The sequence below is a fragment of the Simochromis diagramma genome, unplaced genomic scaffold (genome assembly GCF_900408965.1).
Source record: "Simochromis diagramma unplaced genomic scaffold, fSimDia1.1 OVJJ01000545.1, whole genome shotgun sequence".
Taxonomy (NCBI): Eukaryota; Metazoa; Chordata; class Actinopteri; order Cichliformes; family Cichlidae; genus Simochromis; species Simochromis diagramma.
This window is the reverse complement of record NW_024387371.1, coordinates 3385681-3404609: the sequence shown is the minus strand read 5'-3', so window position 1 is coordinate 3404609 and position 18929 is coordinate 3385681. Positions and strand designations below refer to the sequence as shown.

The following is an 18929-nucleotide window of genomic DNA, read 5'->3' as shown; positions in this document are numbered from 1 at the left end:
TAATTTTCAACCTGTATCATTCAACATGTTGCAAAATAAACAGAAAAGTGCCTGGTGTTCTGAGGCCTGCCATAACAAGATATACAAAAAACGATATAAATAAAGACTGGAAAACATGAAAATGTACATTTTCAGTTTTTGCATCATCACAAAATTGCTGAAATCTCAAAAGGTTTTTTTCCCCACAGTGAATGTATTTCAAGTGTAACTATGAGGACATTTTACTTTCGATTATCTGATTGTAAAGCTAGTGTTATATTTTACCTATATACACTAGCATCACCTGTTATCATCAATATTACAGTTATAGACCTATATGTACTTTTTGCACCTTGCATTGTTGTGTCTTCTGGTGATATAAAATGACTATTACAATAATTACAAAATACTCTGCATAGAAAGTGGTTGCAGGAGAATTTTTATTTGTAACTCTGTTCATACCTTTGAGGTGTATGTGAGAAAATTTGGACAAAAATGCATCGCTTGTATTTACAGCTCAGTTGTATTAGTATTCCACTATTTGTATCTTATTAAGCTTTCTTATGCATTAAGTAATGAGTAGTAGTAAGGACTAGATTGTATTCTCATTCTAGTCCTGTTTTCTTATTGAAAGATTGAAATAACAGAGCATCTGCTGTCTGATTGAAAAGATTAACCCTGGAGTCTTACATGTTGCAGACCATGGTTGTTAGACCATGCCTGGCTAATCACTTTTGATGTCACAAAAACACATTCGGTGTCAACCTCAGATTCAGATCAGGTGAGCAGAAAGAAAAATTCTCCAGTAGGACAACAACACTTTTTGGAATATGCATTCTATAAATTTTTTAACATTTAACTATACTTAAATAGGTTTATATCAAGTCTTCGTGAACATAATATTTCATTCTTTTCACTTAATTTGTGCTGTGGTGTGTTCATTCTCTTCCTGATATGAGTGGCTGTACAGAACAGCAGTCAGCACTAATAATTTTTTCTGCCGACAGATGATCCATGAATAATTGACATGGCTGCAGAAGCCATCCTGCATTATAATAGATGCATAGCTTTGCTATGAATTCTACTGGAGTTAGATGACTATCAAGTCTGTTGTTTACTTTAGAAGATATCAATATTCACACAGCAGATTAATTTTATCTGTTTGAACAAATATTAGCTGTCTCCCACAGATAAAATATGTTCCACGGGCAGCATTTGTGAGACTTACAGATGGTCCTTTCTCCTCACTACAAGCAGACTGACCTGGCCGGTTGAAGCTTCTGAAGAACTCAAGAGGAATGAATGTGGGTTCTTGAAGCTCCAGCTTCTGTCCAGACTCCTGCCAGCTGTCTGCCAAGCTGCTGCTCAACATGAACACTTTGTGGCCTGTAGGGGCACGCTGCACTGACCATCTGGTGAAGATCACAGTGGATCACCACTAATGAAGGAACATGTAAAAGTGACCTGTAATAAACAGCAGCATCTCTGAAAGTCATTAATTGCACCCAATTCTAACATGTTATATAGATGTTTTTTGTTTTTTTGCAAAAATGTGAATAAAGGGGATAAATTTAATTAAATCAGACCTGTCAATCAAGCTGACTGTTTTCAGATTAATTAATTAAAAACTACTAACACATTACCACCACAAATGCCGAACGTGACATCCTACTTGTGTCCTACTTAAAATTCTAAACCTAATAAAAATATATTAAATGTGTAATGAAACCAAATATATTATTAGCAAATAAAAATCTAAATTTATTCAGTTTACAATAATATAAGACCATGAAAAGTTATATTTCATCTTATGTGAAGAGCTGGATCTAGAATGCGCTTGTTTCAAACGTGACTGGTTATGTTTCTGTATATCAACTGAAGACTAAAGGAACAGAAATATTGAGCTTTATTGTTGCCATCTGCTGGTGGAGTTGAGGTACAAAAAGACTATATATAGTATCTTAGTTTGTAAGATTGCATAACCAGCCACTTGAGCTGCATAGTGTACCTTCAATTTTTCACAGAATACATTCACTGGCATCACAAGAATACAGCGATCAACTATGCAGCTAAAAAAGGAAATGAATTGCTTTCTATTTATTATTACTTATTATTTATAGAAGATAAAACCCTTGAAAGAGAAAGGCAAGTAGCTGTCTGGCAGACAACGTCAGATAAATCAAAGATTGGTACGACATGTTTTCAGGTCGTTTGTGAAACTGCATTAGTCTAATGGTGGAGAAGAATACATCTTGTTGTGCCCCACCTGTCTTTGTGGGAGGCTGTAAGGTGTAGACTGGAGTTTAAGGTTATTACAGCTTCCCCTTTTACTTAAAGCATATTTCAGATGGCAACATTTTTTATTGAACTAGATCTCCCAAAACAAAGATCAAAGAAAACAATAATTTCAGAATAATTATCAGATGGTGTAAAATTTAAAAATAAAATGTTTCATAAACAATGATATTAGTTACCATCTGACTTTTAAACATTTTTTTAAAATGTAGATACTGAACTACACAGTCTTACTTGCTTGTCACAGTTATTCCACATGTTTACCCCTCGAATAGATATACTCCCCTTTTCATATTTGTCCTTACTATTGCTTTTCTTTAAATTAATGTTTCCTAAGTTCGCATAAGTTCACATCTTATCTCCTCTACTCCACAATCTCATTAGCTAAGTTATAGCCAATAATTACCAAAAAAGAACAGGTTAACTATTAAGATCTTTAGTTTTATCTATATTATTTTTACAGTGTAATTAGGATAGTTTGCTTTTTCACAAATTATTCCCTTTCACTGGGTCACTAAATATTTATTTATTTTAATGTATTTTACTTAGTTCTACTTTTAAAAACATCCTATTATAGTGCATCGTCCTTTATACATGCACTCTCTATTCCCTTTGTGATCCATGGCTTATCCACATATGATTGATTCCTCGTGAATTTTTTTAATGGACATTTTTCATCACAAAGCATTATTAATAGGCTTTGTTTTGTTTTTTCTTACATTAGCTCTGTCTAAAGGGCAGTGATGGCTTCTGGTGTTCTGCTTTGGATGATTCAATAGGTTTCATATTCTTTCTTAAAAGGTTTTGGAAAAACATTTGTAGACCAGCTATTATGTTGCTCTCTTTATACCTACAGTGGCAGTTCATTACACTACATTACGTTACAAGTTCAAATGCTTGTATTCTAACTGTATTTTACCTCAAAGTATTTCTAGTTTCTGTCTGTTTAAACCCATATTTCCCTGTTACCAATGCTGATTGTGAAGTACAATTTCACCAACTCATGCACACAAGGCATTTTATAGAATGTATAATCTGTGGTAGATGTTTGACTTGAAACAACAAATTTAATCTCCACATTTCAACTTTTTTCTTAAAATAGGATTTTGAATTTTAGCACAAAATTCCAATTTTATTCACAAATAAACAATTTTTTTTTTCTTAATACTCTTTTGTGCACTGGCAATGAATAACATTCTTTTAAACCTTTTTAGCATGTGAGCCCTCACCAAAAAGATTATCTGGTTAATTCAGATGTCTATGAGTGAGGACATTTCTACCAAAATAAATAAATAAATAAATAAATTTAACCTAAAAAAAAAATTTGTGACCAAGAAAAAAAAGAGAAGAAGATACATTTCGGTCCTTGGACCCACATACCTAAACCGTCTAAAGTAGTAGTTTTAAAGGAAACTACTGCAGACTCATCTCACTCTGCTACATCAGAAAAATATTAATGTGTATCGTGATATCGCAATTTATATTTGTCCAGTAGGGATGTTTTGTGATAAAGTACATACCTTCTGATGACATTACATCTTCCTCTACTGACAACTATCAACACCTAGGAAAAACCAGTAGATGGTGCTATTGTAATCCAAGAAAGTAGGGCAGTTAGGATCTGTTGACTTCATTTTAACCAGCTTGTGTGGCTTGTCAGGTTGCAGAAATAGAACAGATAAACACATATAGCAGTTGTAAAAATAGATGACTAGTGGTTGACCTAAGAGTTTGCACTTGTTGTGTTGCTCTACCTTTGATCACGTCATTCTGTATTTCCCCCCTGTGCTGGGCATCATTTAAAGGAAAACAAAAGAAGAACTCTAAGAGCTTCCTTCTTGTTTCCTGCTGTCTTCAATGCAAAGGGCCACATACAAACAAAACTTTCCACATTTAGAGCATGGTCATTTTCCCCCTATATTTACTATAAATTTGCTCTTGGGACTAAACCAATTAAGTGGTCCTGCCCAGCAGGAACTGCACATTGGATGTTTACACTAAAACAAAATAACTGTCTCTCTCTTTCTACCACATGTCCCTCCCTTGCTGAATGATTGTTGTTCCACTGAGTCTGCCAGTGGCTATACAGTGCACAGTGTCATCAGCCAATGGTGGAATCCCTCGGTGGCGTGTCTGGACTGTATCCCCTGTGAGGTTGCAGCACGTTGCCACTGCTACAGCAAACATGCCACAAACTCTTACACATGTGTGGGATTTTGCTGTGCTAGTGAACAAGAACTAAGGCAATAATAATAATGTCTACATCACCTGCTTTCATTGCTGGAATTAAAAGTATTTTTAATCAATATGCAGTTTTGGTCGAGTCTTTTTTTTTTTGTAACTTTGTCTCTGTACACTCCCATAGTGAATTTTAAATCAAACTATTGGGAAGTGATTGAAGCACAGACTTTCAGCTTGAATTCAAAAGATTTAGCAAAAATCAAATTTACTGCTGAAGGATGGCTTCAATTTTTTGTACATTTCCTCCCCATCTCCCATTTTCAGAGACTTAAAAGTAACTGGACAAACTAATATAATTTCAAATATACATACAATTTTTAAAACCTTCATGAAAATTCACTCAATGAATGCCTGAAGTCTAGAACCCATAAGCATCACTCCAGCTGGTTTCTGTTGCTGCTTGTTTGTGTCTCTGCCTTTTGTTTTGTCTTCAGTAACTGAAAACCATGCTCTGGCCCCTTGAAGAACATAACATTTCTCAGGCTTGAAACACTCGAGTTGCTTTTACAGTTTGCTTTGGTCTTTATCCATTTTCAGTGCAAAGTTCCCCCCAATTAGCTTTGCATTGCAGCATTTGGCTGAATCTGAGCAGGGTGTGTAACCCTGTACACATCATCAATAAACACTGATGAACCAGTTTCATTGGCAGCCTTATATGCCCATCCTTGAAGACTGCTTCCACCATGTTTGACAGATAATGTGGTAGATATTTTTCTCGTCCACACTTCTTTTCCTAAAATTCTGGTACAAATGAATCTGGTAGTTTCATCTAGCCAAAGATTTTTTTTTCCAGAGCTGTGGAGGCTCTTAGAGGTTTTCTGGCAAAGTTTAAACTCTCTTTCCAGTTCTTCAGAGCAACTAGTTTAAACTGTTTTCAACAGTTTCTATTTACATTCATGAAGCCATCTCTTAATTGACTTTGACAATGACACATCTGCCTCAAGAGTATTTTTCACTTGGTTAGATATTGTGGTCTTTCTTTATAAAATATAAAATTCTGCAATCACTTTGTTGTCTGTGGTTTTTCAGCCTTTTTGAAGTTGCTGAACTGGCCTGTGCATTTCTTCTTGTAAAGACTGTACCAGATTCCTACAAATGTTTTGTGATTTATTTTGGTTTTTCAGTTTAATGATGGCCTCTTTCACTGGCATATTTTGTGCTCTAATGAACAGTATATAAATACAAGTTGAAATAATCTATCAGCTTAACTTGTCAAGGAATATTGAAGTAACAGGTGAAACAGTCAACTGTCCATTCACTTAAGTAGAGGATTGTATGTAAAAATGACTAATTCTTCAACAGCTAATACAAATTTCTGTATTAAAGCTGAAAGTCTATACTTCTATCACATATGAGTGATTGAAAAACCCACTGTGGAGGCAAAAAACAATTAATAAAATATGTTACGGTCCAAAATCTCACAGAACTACCTACATGTCCATATGAGTTACAAAGACGATCCATATAGTCCATTTTGGCAAAGGAATTTAACTTAATTTTTATTAAAATATCAAATAAACAACTTTCTCACCAAGTTCACAATAAAACATTTAACTGCCTGAAAGTGACATGGTAACCAAATACAAATTAGTTTCCAAAGAATTTTAAATATTTAAGACAACTGCCTAATGTCCAGCTCATCATAACCTAACAATGTAAGAAGCGATAAAGACGTGTGGGTATCGGTTTACTCAGAGGTATGACACCTTTGTGCAGACTGCTGAAACATATCCATTGCTTTTGCTTTGAAGAATGTGCATGTATCCAACATCACATATGCCAGCTGTCTGACAGACTATAATTCATCCGAAAGGACCCCAAAAAATAAAGACAATTAAAAGAAGTCAACAACACAAAAACAAAGACAAAAATCCCCCCACGTCTACTCCATTATCATTTAAGACAACGCAAAAAAAATAAAAATATAAATCAACTACTACTGTGCAACTAAATGGACTACATCCAACTGCTTTGTGATAACAGGAGGAGGTGAAGTTGTGCAGGATCTTAATCCAGGCTTCATTTCCTCTTAAGGCAGGTAAGCTTAAAAAGTCCTTTTCATCAGAGAACAGAACATTCTGGTAGGAGAACAGGCTTCACATCACAGAGCCCAAACTGAGAGAAACATCTGTCTTGAGCTTTCTTCAATGTCCATTCATGGTTGTCTTAGGTAGGTGTGCGTGCATTTATTTACAAGTTATACCAAATCCAATGCCAGCATGAAGCCCTGGCATACATTTAAAATATATATGGTGATAACCAAGACATCACCTTGACGTATCTTATGCCATCCTCTTCATGTGTACATCCAAATGCAATCCAACACTAATCAATCCCTTCCATAGTTGCAGATGCACTTCCCTCTCTCCTCTTTTTCTTACACAATTTACTGATTAGCATGTATGTATGTATGTATGTCTTGTATGACTGGATATGTGTCTGTCGAGCTACATTAGCATCTTTACGGAGAATTTGGGAATACTGAATGTTTGAGCTAATTCATATAAGTCGATGAGGCAGAGGAGGTGGGTGAGCGGAAGCCGAGGAGGAAGGGTAGTGCTGTCTGAGCCTCTAAAAAACAGGCACTCTGGTCAGAGTACAGGCATTAATATCCTCAGTGTGAGTGGCTCTGTGCAGGGACGGTTCTGAGGCACTGCGGTTTATCTTAGGGAGGGCATGCTGGAGAAGCTCAATGGAGGACAAGATCTAAATTTAAAAAAAAGAAAAAAAGAAAAAAAGATTTAAACAGGGTTAAACAAAACGCTAACAATTGAGCTTGATGATCTACAACTGCCATGAGAGTAGCTCACCTGTGGAAAGAGTGGCCTCTCATCCTTGGACTTCTTGGTGCAGTCAGCCACCAACCTTTTCATGGCTTTGGGGCAGTTCTTATAGAGCTTGCTGAGGTCTGGAGATAGATAGCCTCTTCCCACCATGAAGATAATCTAACAGGGAAGTCAGAAATAGCAGACCGAGTAGAACAGCAATCACATTTTAAAGTATTTTAGAACTGAAAATTTGATTAAAGCCAGTACATCTGTAGTGGACAACTGATCAGTGCTTGATCAGTCCATCTTGCAGATAAAGATACGGCATGAGTGCACGATGCTGCAGAGATAAAGGATGACACGTACTCTATGTGCCTGCCAGATCAGCACTGTTCAAAGTCATGCTACAGTATCAAGGAGAACAGAAAAGAATAGTGGATCATACGATTTACGGGTGCACTGTGCAAAGGTTTTAATTGAATCTGAATACAAACACAGTGAAGTAAATTCAGTAAGACGCCACATATGACCCAGGGCAGGACTCATGGTCTACGAGAGGACAAAAACACCTAAACATGCACATATGCACACCCATGCTCCCCTTTTCTCACACACATACAGGGTTGTGTTACGGGGTCTAAAATTAGGCCAGTGGCTCCATGGCGCTCGCCTCTGTTCCACAGTGGGCCTTGGGCCAGCTCCACAACCCCCTTCAGACAGTGACACAGTGTCTTTCCACCACCTTCTAGCCTAGGTTTGCAGAGAGCTACAGCTTAGACATGTGTCTGATTGCAGGCATACAGCACTGGAACCCTTAAGTTAACACTATGTCTAACAAAATCAATGTTCTAGCCAAGAGACTTTTATTTGCATGACAAAAGAGACTTAAGTTCTTTAATGTCATCAAAGATGCAGTGATATACTCTTAAACCATTAGTGTAATACATTTAAACATCTTTACCTGATCTCTATTTCCTATCTGGGAGTATGGGAGCTCTCCCGTCATGAGCTCAAAGAGAACAATTCCATAGGAATAGACATCAGACTGGAAGCTGTAAGGATTATTATCCTCCATCCGGATAACCTCAGGAGCCTGTAAACATAGAAAAAGAAACCAAGTCAGGTTTTTTAAATAGATGAATAGCTGGTTTAATGCTACTATCTAATCACAACTCATCAAGTCCCTTAACATAGCCCACTTGTTGCTACAGCGGAATTAAGTTCTTAGGGATGAACTTTCAAACTTTAACATAGTTAAAATAATCTTATTCCTCAATGACTGACAGTCCCAGCTTGTTCCAATGCTTTATATAATCTATGATAATTTTTTTAAAAAGAAGATGATAATTGCATCATTAGATGATAATTAAAAAATGTAACTTTGGATCAGCACCATATGGTGTTACTAACCATCCAAAGAATGGATCCAGAAGGCTGCTCGACCTGATGTGAGCCACTCCACCTTGCTTTCACCGTAGCAAGACCAAAGTCGCCAATTTTTACTGTTAGCCCTTCATGCAAGAAAATGTCTGCACTACAGTCAAGGAATTACACTGAGGAAAAACACATTTTGTACATCAGGTGGATACGTTTTTGTTTTTGTTTTTTTCCATTAACAGACACTGAAAAACCAATAGAAAGGATACTGTTTGACTTCATGTCTCGGTGAATGATGTTCTTTGCATGAAGATAGCTGAAAATGAAGAAAAAAATAATTATATCCCAGTTATTGTTGATTTGATTTTAAGAAAGAAGTGAGATTCTGTACAACTTACTCCATGCCCTGAGCAGTCTGCCTGGCAATATCTATGAGCTGGATCATCTTGAAATTTGTCTCCAGGACATGTATGTGCTTGTAGAGGCTGCTACCCTCACACCACTGTGTCACAATGGCCAGGTTGTCCTTAGTCATATAACCCATGAACAACAGGATGTTGACATGTCGTGTTTTCCTGTGACCAGATGCAGAAAGGAAGAGGAAATCACCATATCAAAGATCAGAAAAACATTTGAAATGTAGATGACTCAATAAGAAGTCAAAAATATAAAATATTAAAAACACCTGAAAATCTTAATGCTGGTAAGAAAAACATTTTTATCCACTCTCACCTGAGGACTGCCACTTCATTTCTGAATGCCTGGAACTGCTCTGGTGTAGGGTCTGTCACCTTTAAAATCTTTACTGCTACATCACCTACAGCAAAAATAATAATGAAATCCACAAAACTCGTATGACCAGCAATTCTGCTTATTGTTTATTTTTTCTGTCAGGAAACTCTAGGAAGTGATACACTTGATGGTGCGTAGCATCTGCAGCTCATTCCTACCATGCCATTTTCCTTTGAATACAGTTCCGAAGGAGCCGGAACCAATGCGGGAGTGCAGATAAACCTCGCTGGCCTCAATCTCCCAGTAGTAACTGGAGTCACGCTTATCCCGAGGCCTCTGAGTAAACAGGAATCAAAAAGATGCAACTGATGTCATACAAAGCAGAAATACACCTTTATCATAAGGTTTCATTCTGAAGGGGAAATCAAGAGTGCACCAAACTGTCTGATATCATTAAATATACAAGACAAAAAAAACAAAGCTTACTATTTTAATTTTGTCCTGAGTGTTGAGGGATGGGGCCCTCTCTCGCTGGGCAGGTGCAGGGGTTTTGGATTGGGATTGGGTCCAGCCTGTAGGACTCTGGTTGGGTGAACTCCCCGCTTCAGGAATACAAAGCAAAAGAGTATATAGGAATTAAGCATAGAAGACTTAGTGAATGATATGGATCCAGGTTATGTGTTATATAGGCATCTCATCAAGTTCACTCTTTTATAGGGATGGGAATCGAAAACCAGTTCTTGTTGAGAACCGGTTCCCACTGTTTCAATTAATTGGAATCGTTTGCCATTTTTGCAAACAATTCCCCTATCGATTCCAGTCGCCTCGAATGACGTCACCACGTTGCGTAGCGTCATTTACCTGGCAGGAAACACGGCACCTAAGCGGCACAAACGCTCAAAAGTTTGGTTATACTTCACGAGAACGGATGACAACAGGGCAACTTGCAATACTTGCAAAGTAGATATTTCATTAAAGGGAGGAAACACTACGAATATGCAAAAGCATTTGCTCACAAAACACGCGATAACTTTAAATGAATCTCGTGTTTTTAATTCCGCTCCGGACTCAACCCAGCAGCAGCGGCGGTAATGTTTGCACGTCCTCTCCCGTTAACATGGCAGGTAAATAATCAACTAACATTGCATATTATGTTAGCGCGATCTGCCTTATTACAAAACCTGCCATTACTGTGCGCTGCATTTAGATGACCACGATGAGAGTGACAGAGTCTGGCTGGCTCAGATGCTGGCAGTTGTCGCTGCAGTCTACCGGTAGCGTCTCCTTTCAGGCCAGGATAGACGAGTGTCACCGAGCAGTGACTAAGTTTGTGGTCAAAGCCTTGCACCCATTTGCCACAGCAGATGCCCCGATTTTCGGTAAGTGAATGTGTTTAATTGTAGGAAGGGACATTACTGGATATTCTTGTGTAATTGCTACTGAATCATTTATGTTATACTTTGTTATTGCTACAGAAGATTATTTATTTTATTAATATTTTACATTTACATTTTTTTTTCCCCTGTGGACCCGTGACACCCCATCAAAGACTGTGGATCTCTTAATATCTCACTGTTGGGTTTGTAAGGCCATGCTACTCCTAAATTTCTATCTTGTTCAAAGAGAAGATATAAAACAAAGTTCTAAGTTAATCGACCTGTGTGTTCTCCTTTTTAAAAAAATAAGAATCGATAGGAGAATCGATATAAAGAATCGAATTGTTAAACAGAATCAAAAATGGAATCGTAATTGTGAAAATCTTATCAATTCCCATCCCTACTCTTTTCATGCATGATGGTAGTTAATGCTCAGTGAGCATATCAACAAAACACTAGAGGGAGCAGGAGATCGCGAGATATTCAGTTAGTCAAAATAATTTGTGAACTTTTTGTTTTGCACAACAAAATAGGAAACTGAAGTGAGGAAGAAGACACAAAAGTACATGACATGAAGCTAATGAAATGCAGACTTACCCGAGTCATGATCACGCATTGCATCCTGAAGAGACAAAGAAAAAAAAAAAAACCACAAGCAAAGTTTTGTTAGCTTGTGCAAACACCAGGCCTTGTGCTGTGCTGTCACTCATGGTTTGACAGTACATCTAAGAGATGTGAATGCAGATAGCCTGCTTGCAAGGCATGCCATTGAGACTGCACACAGACACTCTGCTTTCTAACCTTTTCTGGACTCTCAGGTGAGGCCTCAACAAAAGACTGGGAGAAGTGCACAATACCTACTTTCCTCTTCAGCCAGAATCTATGGCACCAGGAGCTGGGGGAGGTATTCAGGCAGTCTAGCTACTCCCCAGAAGGGTACAATACAACAGGCCAGTGAAGAGACAGGAGGCAAAGGGACAGAGCAAAGGAAAGTGAGGAAAGAACAAAGACAAAATGGATTTCCAGGTTTTACCTGGACAGAAACTGGGGAAAAGATCTACAAAGCATTCAAAATGATTGAGCCGATTATGCAAGAACAGCAGCTGCAATAAAGCAGAAGCTAGAACGAACCAGAGGGAAGTCAATTGTCACAGATAATAAAATTTGTTAAAACAGGATGCTATCGGGCTGAAAAACAGACCAAGCCCTTCTGAGTGGCTTAGTTAACACTCAGGTAGATAAGTAGGAAAAAGAAAAGCAACTCAAAGATCATTGGAATGGAGGCCAAGAACACTTGCAAGCACAAGATATTTTAGGAGTGACTGCCTGAACCTACAGGAGCACCCAAGGGGCCCATTTGGTGTGTAGTTACCTCGATCACGCTGCTGTCTACAGGCAGAGTAGTGCTAACCATGTGGACATTTGGTGTAGAAGTGGAGCGCTGCCTCTGGGAGAGACCGCCACCAGTGGGTGGTGCGTAGTTGAAGGCATGAGGGGTGGAATAACGGTAGGCTGAGCTGTGAGGGAGAACAAGATTTTAAATATTAAGAATCAGGTGGTTTTAAATGTCAGTGCTTCAGATGGCACAAACCACTGACATTTAAAAGAAACACAAACTGAATTCTGTAACTTCTTTAAAATTTGGGCCAAGCTTGGGTGTGGTTATAGTTAGTCTAGAGCCTTTCTGGTTTCATTTCTGTCATTTTTCTTCCATTCCCTTTCCCAACTCACATTTTTTGCCAACAACAGATGCCCAACAAACAAAGTCATATACAATATACCATACTGTAACCAGAACAACAAAACAAAGGGAAATTAAAAAGAAAGAAAGAAAAAAAAACATTACAGGGAAGTAGTTGTTAGCCAATTGCATTGTAGCCATCTTCTCATGCCATTTTTGGCAAACTTGAAATTCAGAGGTATTTTGTCCTTGATATTTGCCAAGATCAGCGTTGGCCCAGCTGAAGAGAACAAAGCTCGCTAACATCTAAAAAACATAACTGACTTAAGATGTTCACTTACGGGCAAAACAAATCATTTGAACCCAAGTTCAAATATCCACAAATTTATGATCACAATTTTGCATGAATGAAAGCTTCCTTTTTTTAATTTATTCAAGCCTCTTGGTACACCCCACTGTTACCGAACCAGTTGTAATGTATTGTAGCTGCTGGTTAAAATTGGGACAGCAGGACCCCAGCTCAATGACGTATATAAACAGAGATCATATTATATCACACCCACAAACATGGAGAGCACTCTTTGAGCACAATCCCCTTTTTGGCAATATCCCACTATGTTTCAAAAGAGCACTGGGGAGTGCTCTACATGGAACAACTTGATACTTTGTAAGTGCTAATTTGGCAGCTCAGAGCACTTTTTAGCCATTTTAAGAGCTACTGAAACAACAGATTCTTTTCACACCGGGCTCCTTCAGCCCTTGGACTGGTTAAGCCCCCATAAAGCCAAGGACGTCATTCAAAAACAAGATTTAATGTAATTAAGATTACGGTTCTGGTAGAAATAAGAACATCACACCAACTGTGATTTTACAGTATAGCCATCCAACAGCACCACTCTCCCAAACACGCATGCATGCAATATTAACATCTTAATAATTATTGAAGTACTTTCTTTCTATATTTCTCATCTAGTTGCAAGTAGCAGCCTGCACTATTAGCTCTCCCTACAACATCAAACAATGCCTGATAGGGAAAAAAACCCCAAAACAAACGCTGGACAAAAGCAAACAAAAAAACAAAACAAAAAAAAACCCCTTCAAACAGCACATATGTATTCATGATCAGAGCCTTTACACCTTATGAACTTAAAGGCTCCCTGTGGTTTCTGCTTTCTTCTGCTAGTTCCATGAAGCTGTTTACATAATTGAAACCCCATTTTGTTTATCTCTCTCACACACACGCACGCACGCACTTTGATACAAATGCATGCTAGTGACATGATACACATGCTGCTAATAGACTGAAATTATCCAAGTGATCTGCAGGTGGTAACATGCAGGTATCAGCCAAAATCAACACAGGGTTTCGACTGCGGTTTTGTTTTTTAATGTTTCGTTCTGTCATTGTCATGTCATTGTTTTTAAGGGTGTAAAATATATTAAAACATTTCAGAGAAGCCTTTTAAAAATGAAGTTGTTTTAGGCTTTTTCAGAAAAGGGTAGATACATTAACAATTTGAGTTTTATTTGAAAATAACGCTAAGAGTGCAAATTATACCGAGACTCACCTTGGAAGCCGCGTTAAAGACTCTCTCATACGCCGGGACGAAGGCGGTGGCACAGACGGGGCATTGCACTCGCCGGGCGTTTGACACAATCTGACAGAAACAAAGTGTTACCAACAAGTTCGCGCAAACACACCAGTGTTTAATCAAGTAAAAGCTGACGGCTACACAGGACAGTGGTTGTAAGGGGAAATAGCTCATCTATTCAGTGTCATTGATAAAGATCTCGAAAAGATTACCCACAGCCTGCATGCAAAATGCAAGTAACTGAGCACAAACATGCAAAACTGTGTATATGAGCTTAGGCCTACATGTAAAAACTGTAGCATCAATAAAACCTTTTTTTGTTTATTATCCTGTCTGCATGTTATATATATATATATATATATATATATATATATATATATATATATTTCAGTTACAATTCCAAAAGCTATTACTTATGATGTAACGTACAAAAATACGGACAAGTTGTTTAAACGCTTTCATATACTTACAAGAGTTGCCTGATATTGATCCAGTCCACACACATTGTGGGCACTTTGGTGCTACAATGCTCATGGAATTTGTAGCCACATGTTTGGCAACGGAAACCATTCAGAAGGAACTTCTGGCAAATATCGCAGAACGCTAGTTTCAGATATGTTTTGCGAACCTGAAACAGACAGGGATAAATATTCATTTGTTTCTTTAACAGTGACACTCTCTTGAGAGCTGAGGATACTTTTGAGTGCTTTTGGGTACTCACAAAATTATGCGTCGTCAAGGGGACGTGATCTAAAACCTCCACCTGCAGCTCTTCCCCAATTAGTGAAGTGGAATCGGTATTCCAATCCATCCGTGATTTTCTACTGAGGGAGGGAAAAAAAAAAAAAGGGAATGAGATATCTAAAAAAGCAGCTACACTTAGCTCTGATTCTCATTACCCGTGCTTTGAAAATCGACAGCAGTCCTGAGCTCACCTCCCCTGTCCTGAATTCAGCCTGAAGACAGCGCAGCACTGAGGCTGCAGGCCCCGCACCCTCAGTGCTTTAATCAGGCAGTGGTAAAGAGTCATACCTGGTCGCACGTTTACCTGAGATGACAAAAAATACCCCCAAAAGAGAAATCAGTTATTTTTTTGTGATGTTCCATATTGCCATGAGTAGTTTTATACCAGTACAATACTTTTGAACTGTTGCTATTTGCAGTTATGATGGTGAAATTTTCTGACGCACCAGTACGTCACCGTTAATAGAAATCAACTCACCACAGTGCGTTGCTGGTTCGGGAGGTAGACACGGATAGTGCTGCTAGCCTTTGAGTCGGGCATCTTGCTGTCATCTGAGGAGCGACGCTGGCAGGGATAGCCCTGGACTATGGTCGGAGAAAGGCAGGGGCCCTCAAACGGAGAGTCCTTCATTCCAAAACCGTTGCTCAGGCTCTTCCACACTCCCTGAGGGTGCGCCATTAGTAAAGCCAAGTGCTTACAATAGTCTGAAATGTAAAAAAATAAACAAGATGAATAAATAAAAGATTAAGAAGACAGTGGAAAAGCCTGCAAATTAAAGAACATGAAAGACATCAGCTGCACCTGACCATTTATCGTTCTGACAGGACTGAGTATTAACCTGCTTGTACTGAAAATCAAACATTCAGCCATGCAGTTTAAGAAGGTTTTTTTTGTTTAGTTTTTTTTTTTTTTTTTTTTAATAGAGACAAGCACAGTTGATTTGTATGCATGCCATCTACAACTGAATGAAATGGTGACACAGAATGCAAAGGTACCACAACAAAGACATAACTGGTTAATGCAATGACAACTTTTTTGCTGCAATCACTAAATATAACCTCAAAGAGTGCAGACTTCTTAGATTATAGCAAGATTGGGCTCAATGCTGATATGAAGGGTATCTAAGCAGGATGCCTTAAAGTGTGACAGGAAACGTAAAAGGAATCTTTCGGTTAGCATCAAATTAGTGGTTATTTGAGTTACAGAAAACCACATTTTGGTTTAAATGTATCATTTAGTAGTCTTGCCATTTAGTCTTGTAAAAGAAATGTAGACTAACTATACTATATTAAAACCAACAAAATCTCTAACAGGGGTCAGTCACAGTTACTCACAGACAAGGTTCACAATTATTTCAACACAGGATGAATTGAAACAAATAAAAAAGGGTAGTTTTCATGTCAACTGGGACTCCTTACAACTCAAGGTGTATGTACCCACCACAAACAAATAGGTTACTGCCCCCCCCACTCCCCTTGTGCTGTTTTCAATATAAACTATAGCGCTTTACACAGGTCATCACATTTAGTAGGTATACCCTAATTTTCTGTAGTGTCACTTAAACAAAGCCCTGTTAGCACTGGTTAGCTGTCATAGCAGGTACACAAGTTTTTTGTTTTTTTTTCCAGAAGTACAGAAAAGCAGGAACTTGCAGAACTGTGGCTGGGCCACCTTCCCCACCATGCTGCTGGAACTGTGTCCAAAACAAGTGCTGTCACCCATCCAGGAAAGAGCCTTAAGAGAAAGCATGTTTGCCAAATCTAGAATAAGTAAGATTTTACTCCCATCAGCTTTGATCTGTTCTTCATAGCAAGTCAGTCTAAGCAACACAAGCCCACATCAGTGGTGCATCCACATAAGATCCTGTGACAAGTCTCCAAAGTCGCAAATGTAGGTGAGAGCAATCTCAGCAGGTTAGCATTATTTGTAGGTGTTAGGTTGAGGGGATCACTTTACTTTTGAGTTTTGAACTTTGTCCAAATAAATAAAAACGTGCTGCTGAAAAAGACAAGAAGGTACGGCTATAACCGAAGTGCGTGAGTGCTTTGTTCTGCTACAGCAACTATTAGAAGTTACGTGTTTTATAAGGCCTGGTTGATCCAGTTATAACTATGGAATTGCCTGAAGGCCGTCAAACGCGGACTATATCGTCAAACTTCACTGCACGGCTCCGTTCGCCCTCCATTCAATTTTCTCTTGCTCAAACGATTCATTTCTTTGGTAATGCGAGTCGTGGTGAAGCGGTTTTAACTAAAGAGTTAGCACTTCAAACATGAGTCAAAGAGTAGCAATGCTAGGGGCCAGTAGCCTGTATATGCTCACCAAGAGAAGTTAAAAAAGTTGTGCTCCGCCATAACTTCAGGAAAAAGTGGCCTCGGTGACATCATCATATTTGCAACGCATTCAAAGAAAAGAGGAATAATTCCAAGTCGGTAAAGATCCAGACACTGTATCAAATAACCCTGTATCCGGTAAATGTTGCATTAATGTAAGAGGGTAAGGTCATAGGCGGGTCTCCTTTTCGAACCACCCAAAATAAGAGAAGAAAACTTTTTTTCTTCCTCTTCTTTTTTTTTTAATCTCCAATTCGTGGTAAAAGCGAAAAAATCCGTCTGTCCGTCGGACCCTCAAAGTGACACGACGAGGGATATTCTTCAAATCCAGCGAAGCACTTTCAAATTAAAACCTCCCCCCACAAAAAGTAGGTCCGCAGTGCTTCGCTTTGCAGCTCAATGTTTACGTTGTTCGGGAGAAGAAGGTGAAGCAGTTTAAGTTGGTGTCGTGCGTCCGGCTGACGCCACTGATTGAAACAGGACCTTGCAGTCATATCAAGAGTTGCAAGCATCATTCACACTGCGCAACTATAGCACAAACTAAGCCCTCCCACTTTACTGGTATTGTGGTTTTTTGTGCTCATAAAAGAGTGAGTATGATTACATCTGAATTTACTGGGTTCGCAGTATCATTACATATAAGATACTTTGTAGCCATATTGTGCAGCTTACGCCACCCTCATACTATCGTGCTGAGAGCTCATACTTGCAAAAACATGTTTTTTCTTTTCCTCAAATGGTACTGCGCATGAAAATTTAACATGCATTGAAATTATTATTATTATTATTTTAAAGTAGTCGCAAAAGTATCTTTTGAAAAGCAAGCGAAAAGGCCCACTACCGGTTTGGTGTGAAGGAGTAATCCTCTCCAAGGGCACCATCATCTGGAGACTTTAGGGCAGTGCAATTTTGTAGACCTGGACATAATTTTATAGCCTTTTCACCTCTTAATGCTAAAATTCTTATACTTATGTGGCAAAAAGGACAATGAAGTCTTGTGGTATGCCATGCAGGCTGCAGCTATTAAAAAATGTAATCAATACAAAAAACAAATCTCACTTATAATGTGCAGCACAGAAATGCGTCATTGTTTTATTTCTATTAGATTTTTATATGCTTTTCAAACATCCCAGCTGTTTTTTTTTTTTAATCATCGAACACCGCCACTTCATCCTACCCAAAGTAATACATTATCACACTCACCATGTGTTCACCATCTCTGTTGCTTCCAGGTCTGGGTCCCCTGAGGTGTCCTAATCACAGATGGTTCATAAGGTCTTTTGAGCAAGCTGTAGTTGACACCATCTGAAAATAAAATACCACGTTCCAGTCAGTGGTTGATTAAGCATCCTCCTGTTGTTTTCATATAGCACTAGCAGATTATTTTAGTCAAACAACAAAATCAAAAACCTACCATCCATAATCCAGTTCAACAGGAAACTCTACTTTCAGTTCTCATATGTAACTTTCCAACTAGGTCTTCTTTTCTGAAAATGACAGATATTCAACCAAACAAGTAACAGAAACACCGAATACTGTTTCTGTGAAGATGAGGGCAGGGCTTTGTCATTGTGGATCATTTTAAGGTACCCCACTCCACATACAATAGGAGCACAGTTTATCAGTCAGTGAGATATATTAAAATTCTCTTAATATGTGCAGAAATATGCTTTACAGGTGGTTATATTTTGCCAGATCGCCAGTAAACATTTTGAGCTGCAAAATTAAGACTAGAAAGGAGAGAAATTGCCACCCTGAAGGAAAACAACCAAAGCCACCTTAAGACTGAAATGAATGCATTTCCCACTTA

The 18929-nt window shown here is 38.4% G+C and overlaps 1 protein-coding gene across 3 annotated transcripts; it reads right to left on the bottom strand.

Moving 5' to 3' along the window:
• Positions 1-5987: 5987 nt before the first annotated feature.
• Positions 5988-18638, bottom strand: raf1a (Raf-1 proto-oncogene, serine/threonine kinase a). 3 transcript variants are annotated; one of them, XM_040007877.1, is made up of 18 exons: positions 18534-18638; positions 18323-18424; positions 15264-15490; positions 14977-15089; positions 14763-14865; positions 14512-14669; positions 14018-14107; positions 12141-12285; positions 11366-11390; positions 9879-9994; positions 9611-9728; positions 9393-9477; positions 9059-9235; positions 8930-8976; positions 8694-8812; positions 8245-8376; positions 7326-7460; positions 5988-7221 (listed from the first exon to the last, which is right to left on the bottom strand). In XM_040007877.1, the coding sequence occupies exons 3-18, from the start codon at positions 15462-15464 to the stop codon at positions 7087-7089; spliced, it is 1899 nt and encodes a 632-aa protein (XP_039863811.1). In that variant the 5' UTR covers positions 15465-15490; positions 18323-18424; positions 18534-18638; the 3' UTR covers positions 5988-7086. The 3 variants fall into 3 exon arrangements, with proteins under 3 accessions (XP_039863811.1, XP_039863810.1, XP_039863813.1); XM_040007876.1 differs by lacking the exons at positions 18323-18424; positions 18534-18638 and adding an exon at positions 17109-17637; XM_040007879.1 differs by lacking the exons at positions 18323-18424; positions 18534-18638 and adding an exon at positions 17109-17637 and having other exon boundaries at positions 14763-14862.
• Between the last annotated feature and the right edge of the window lie 291 nt (positions 18639-18929).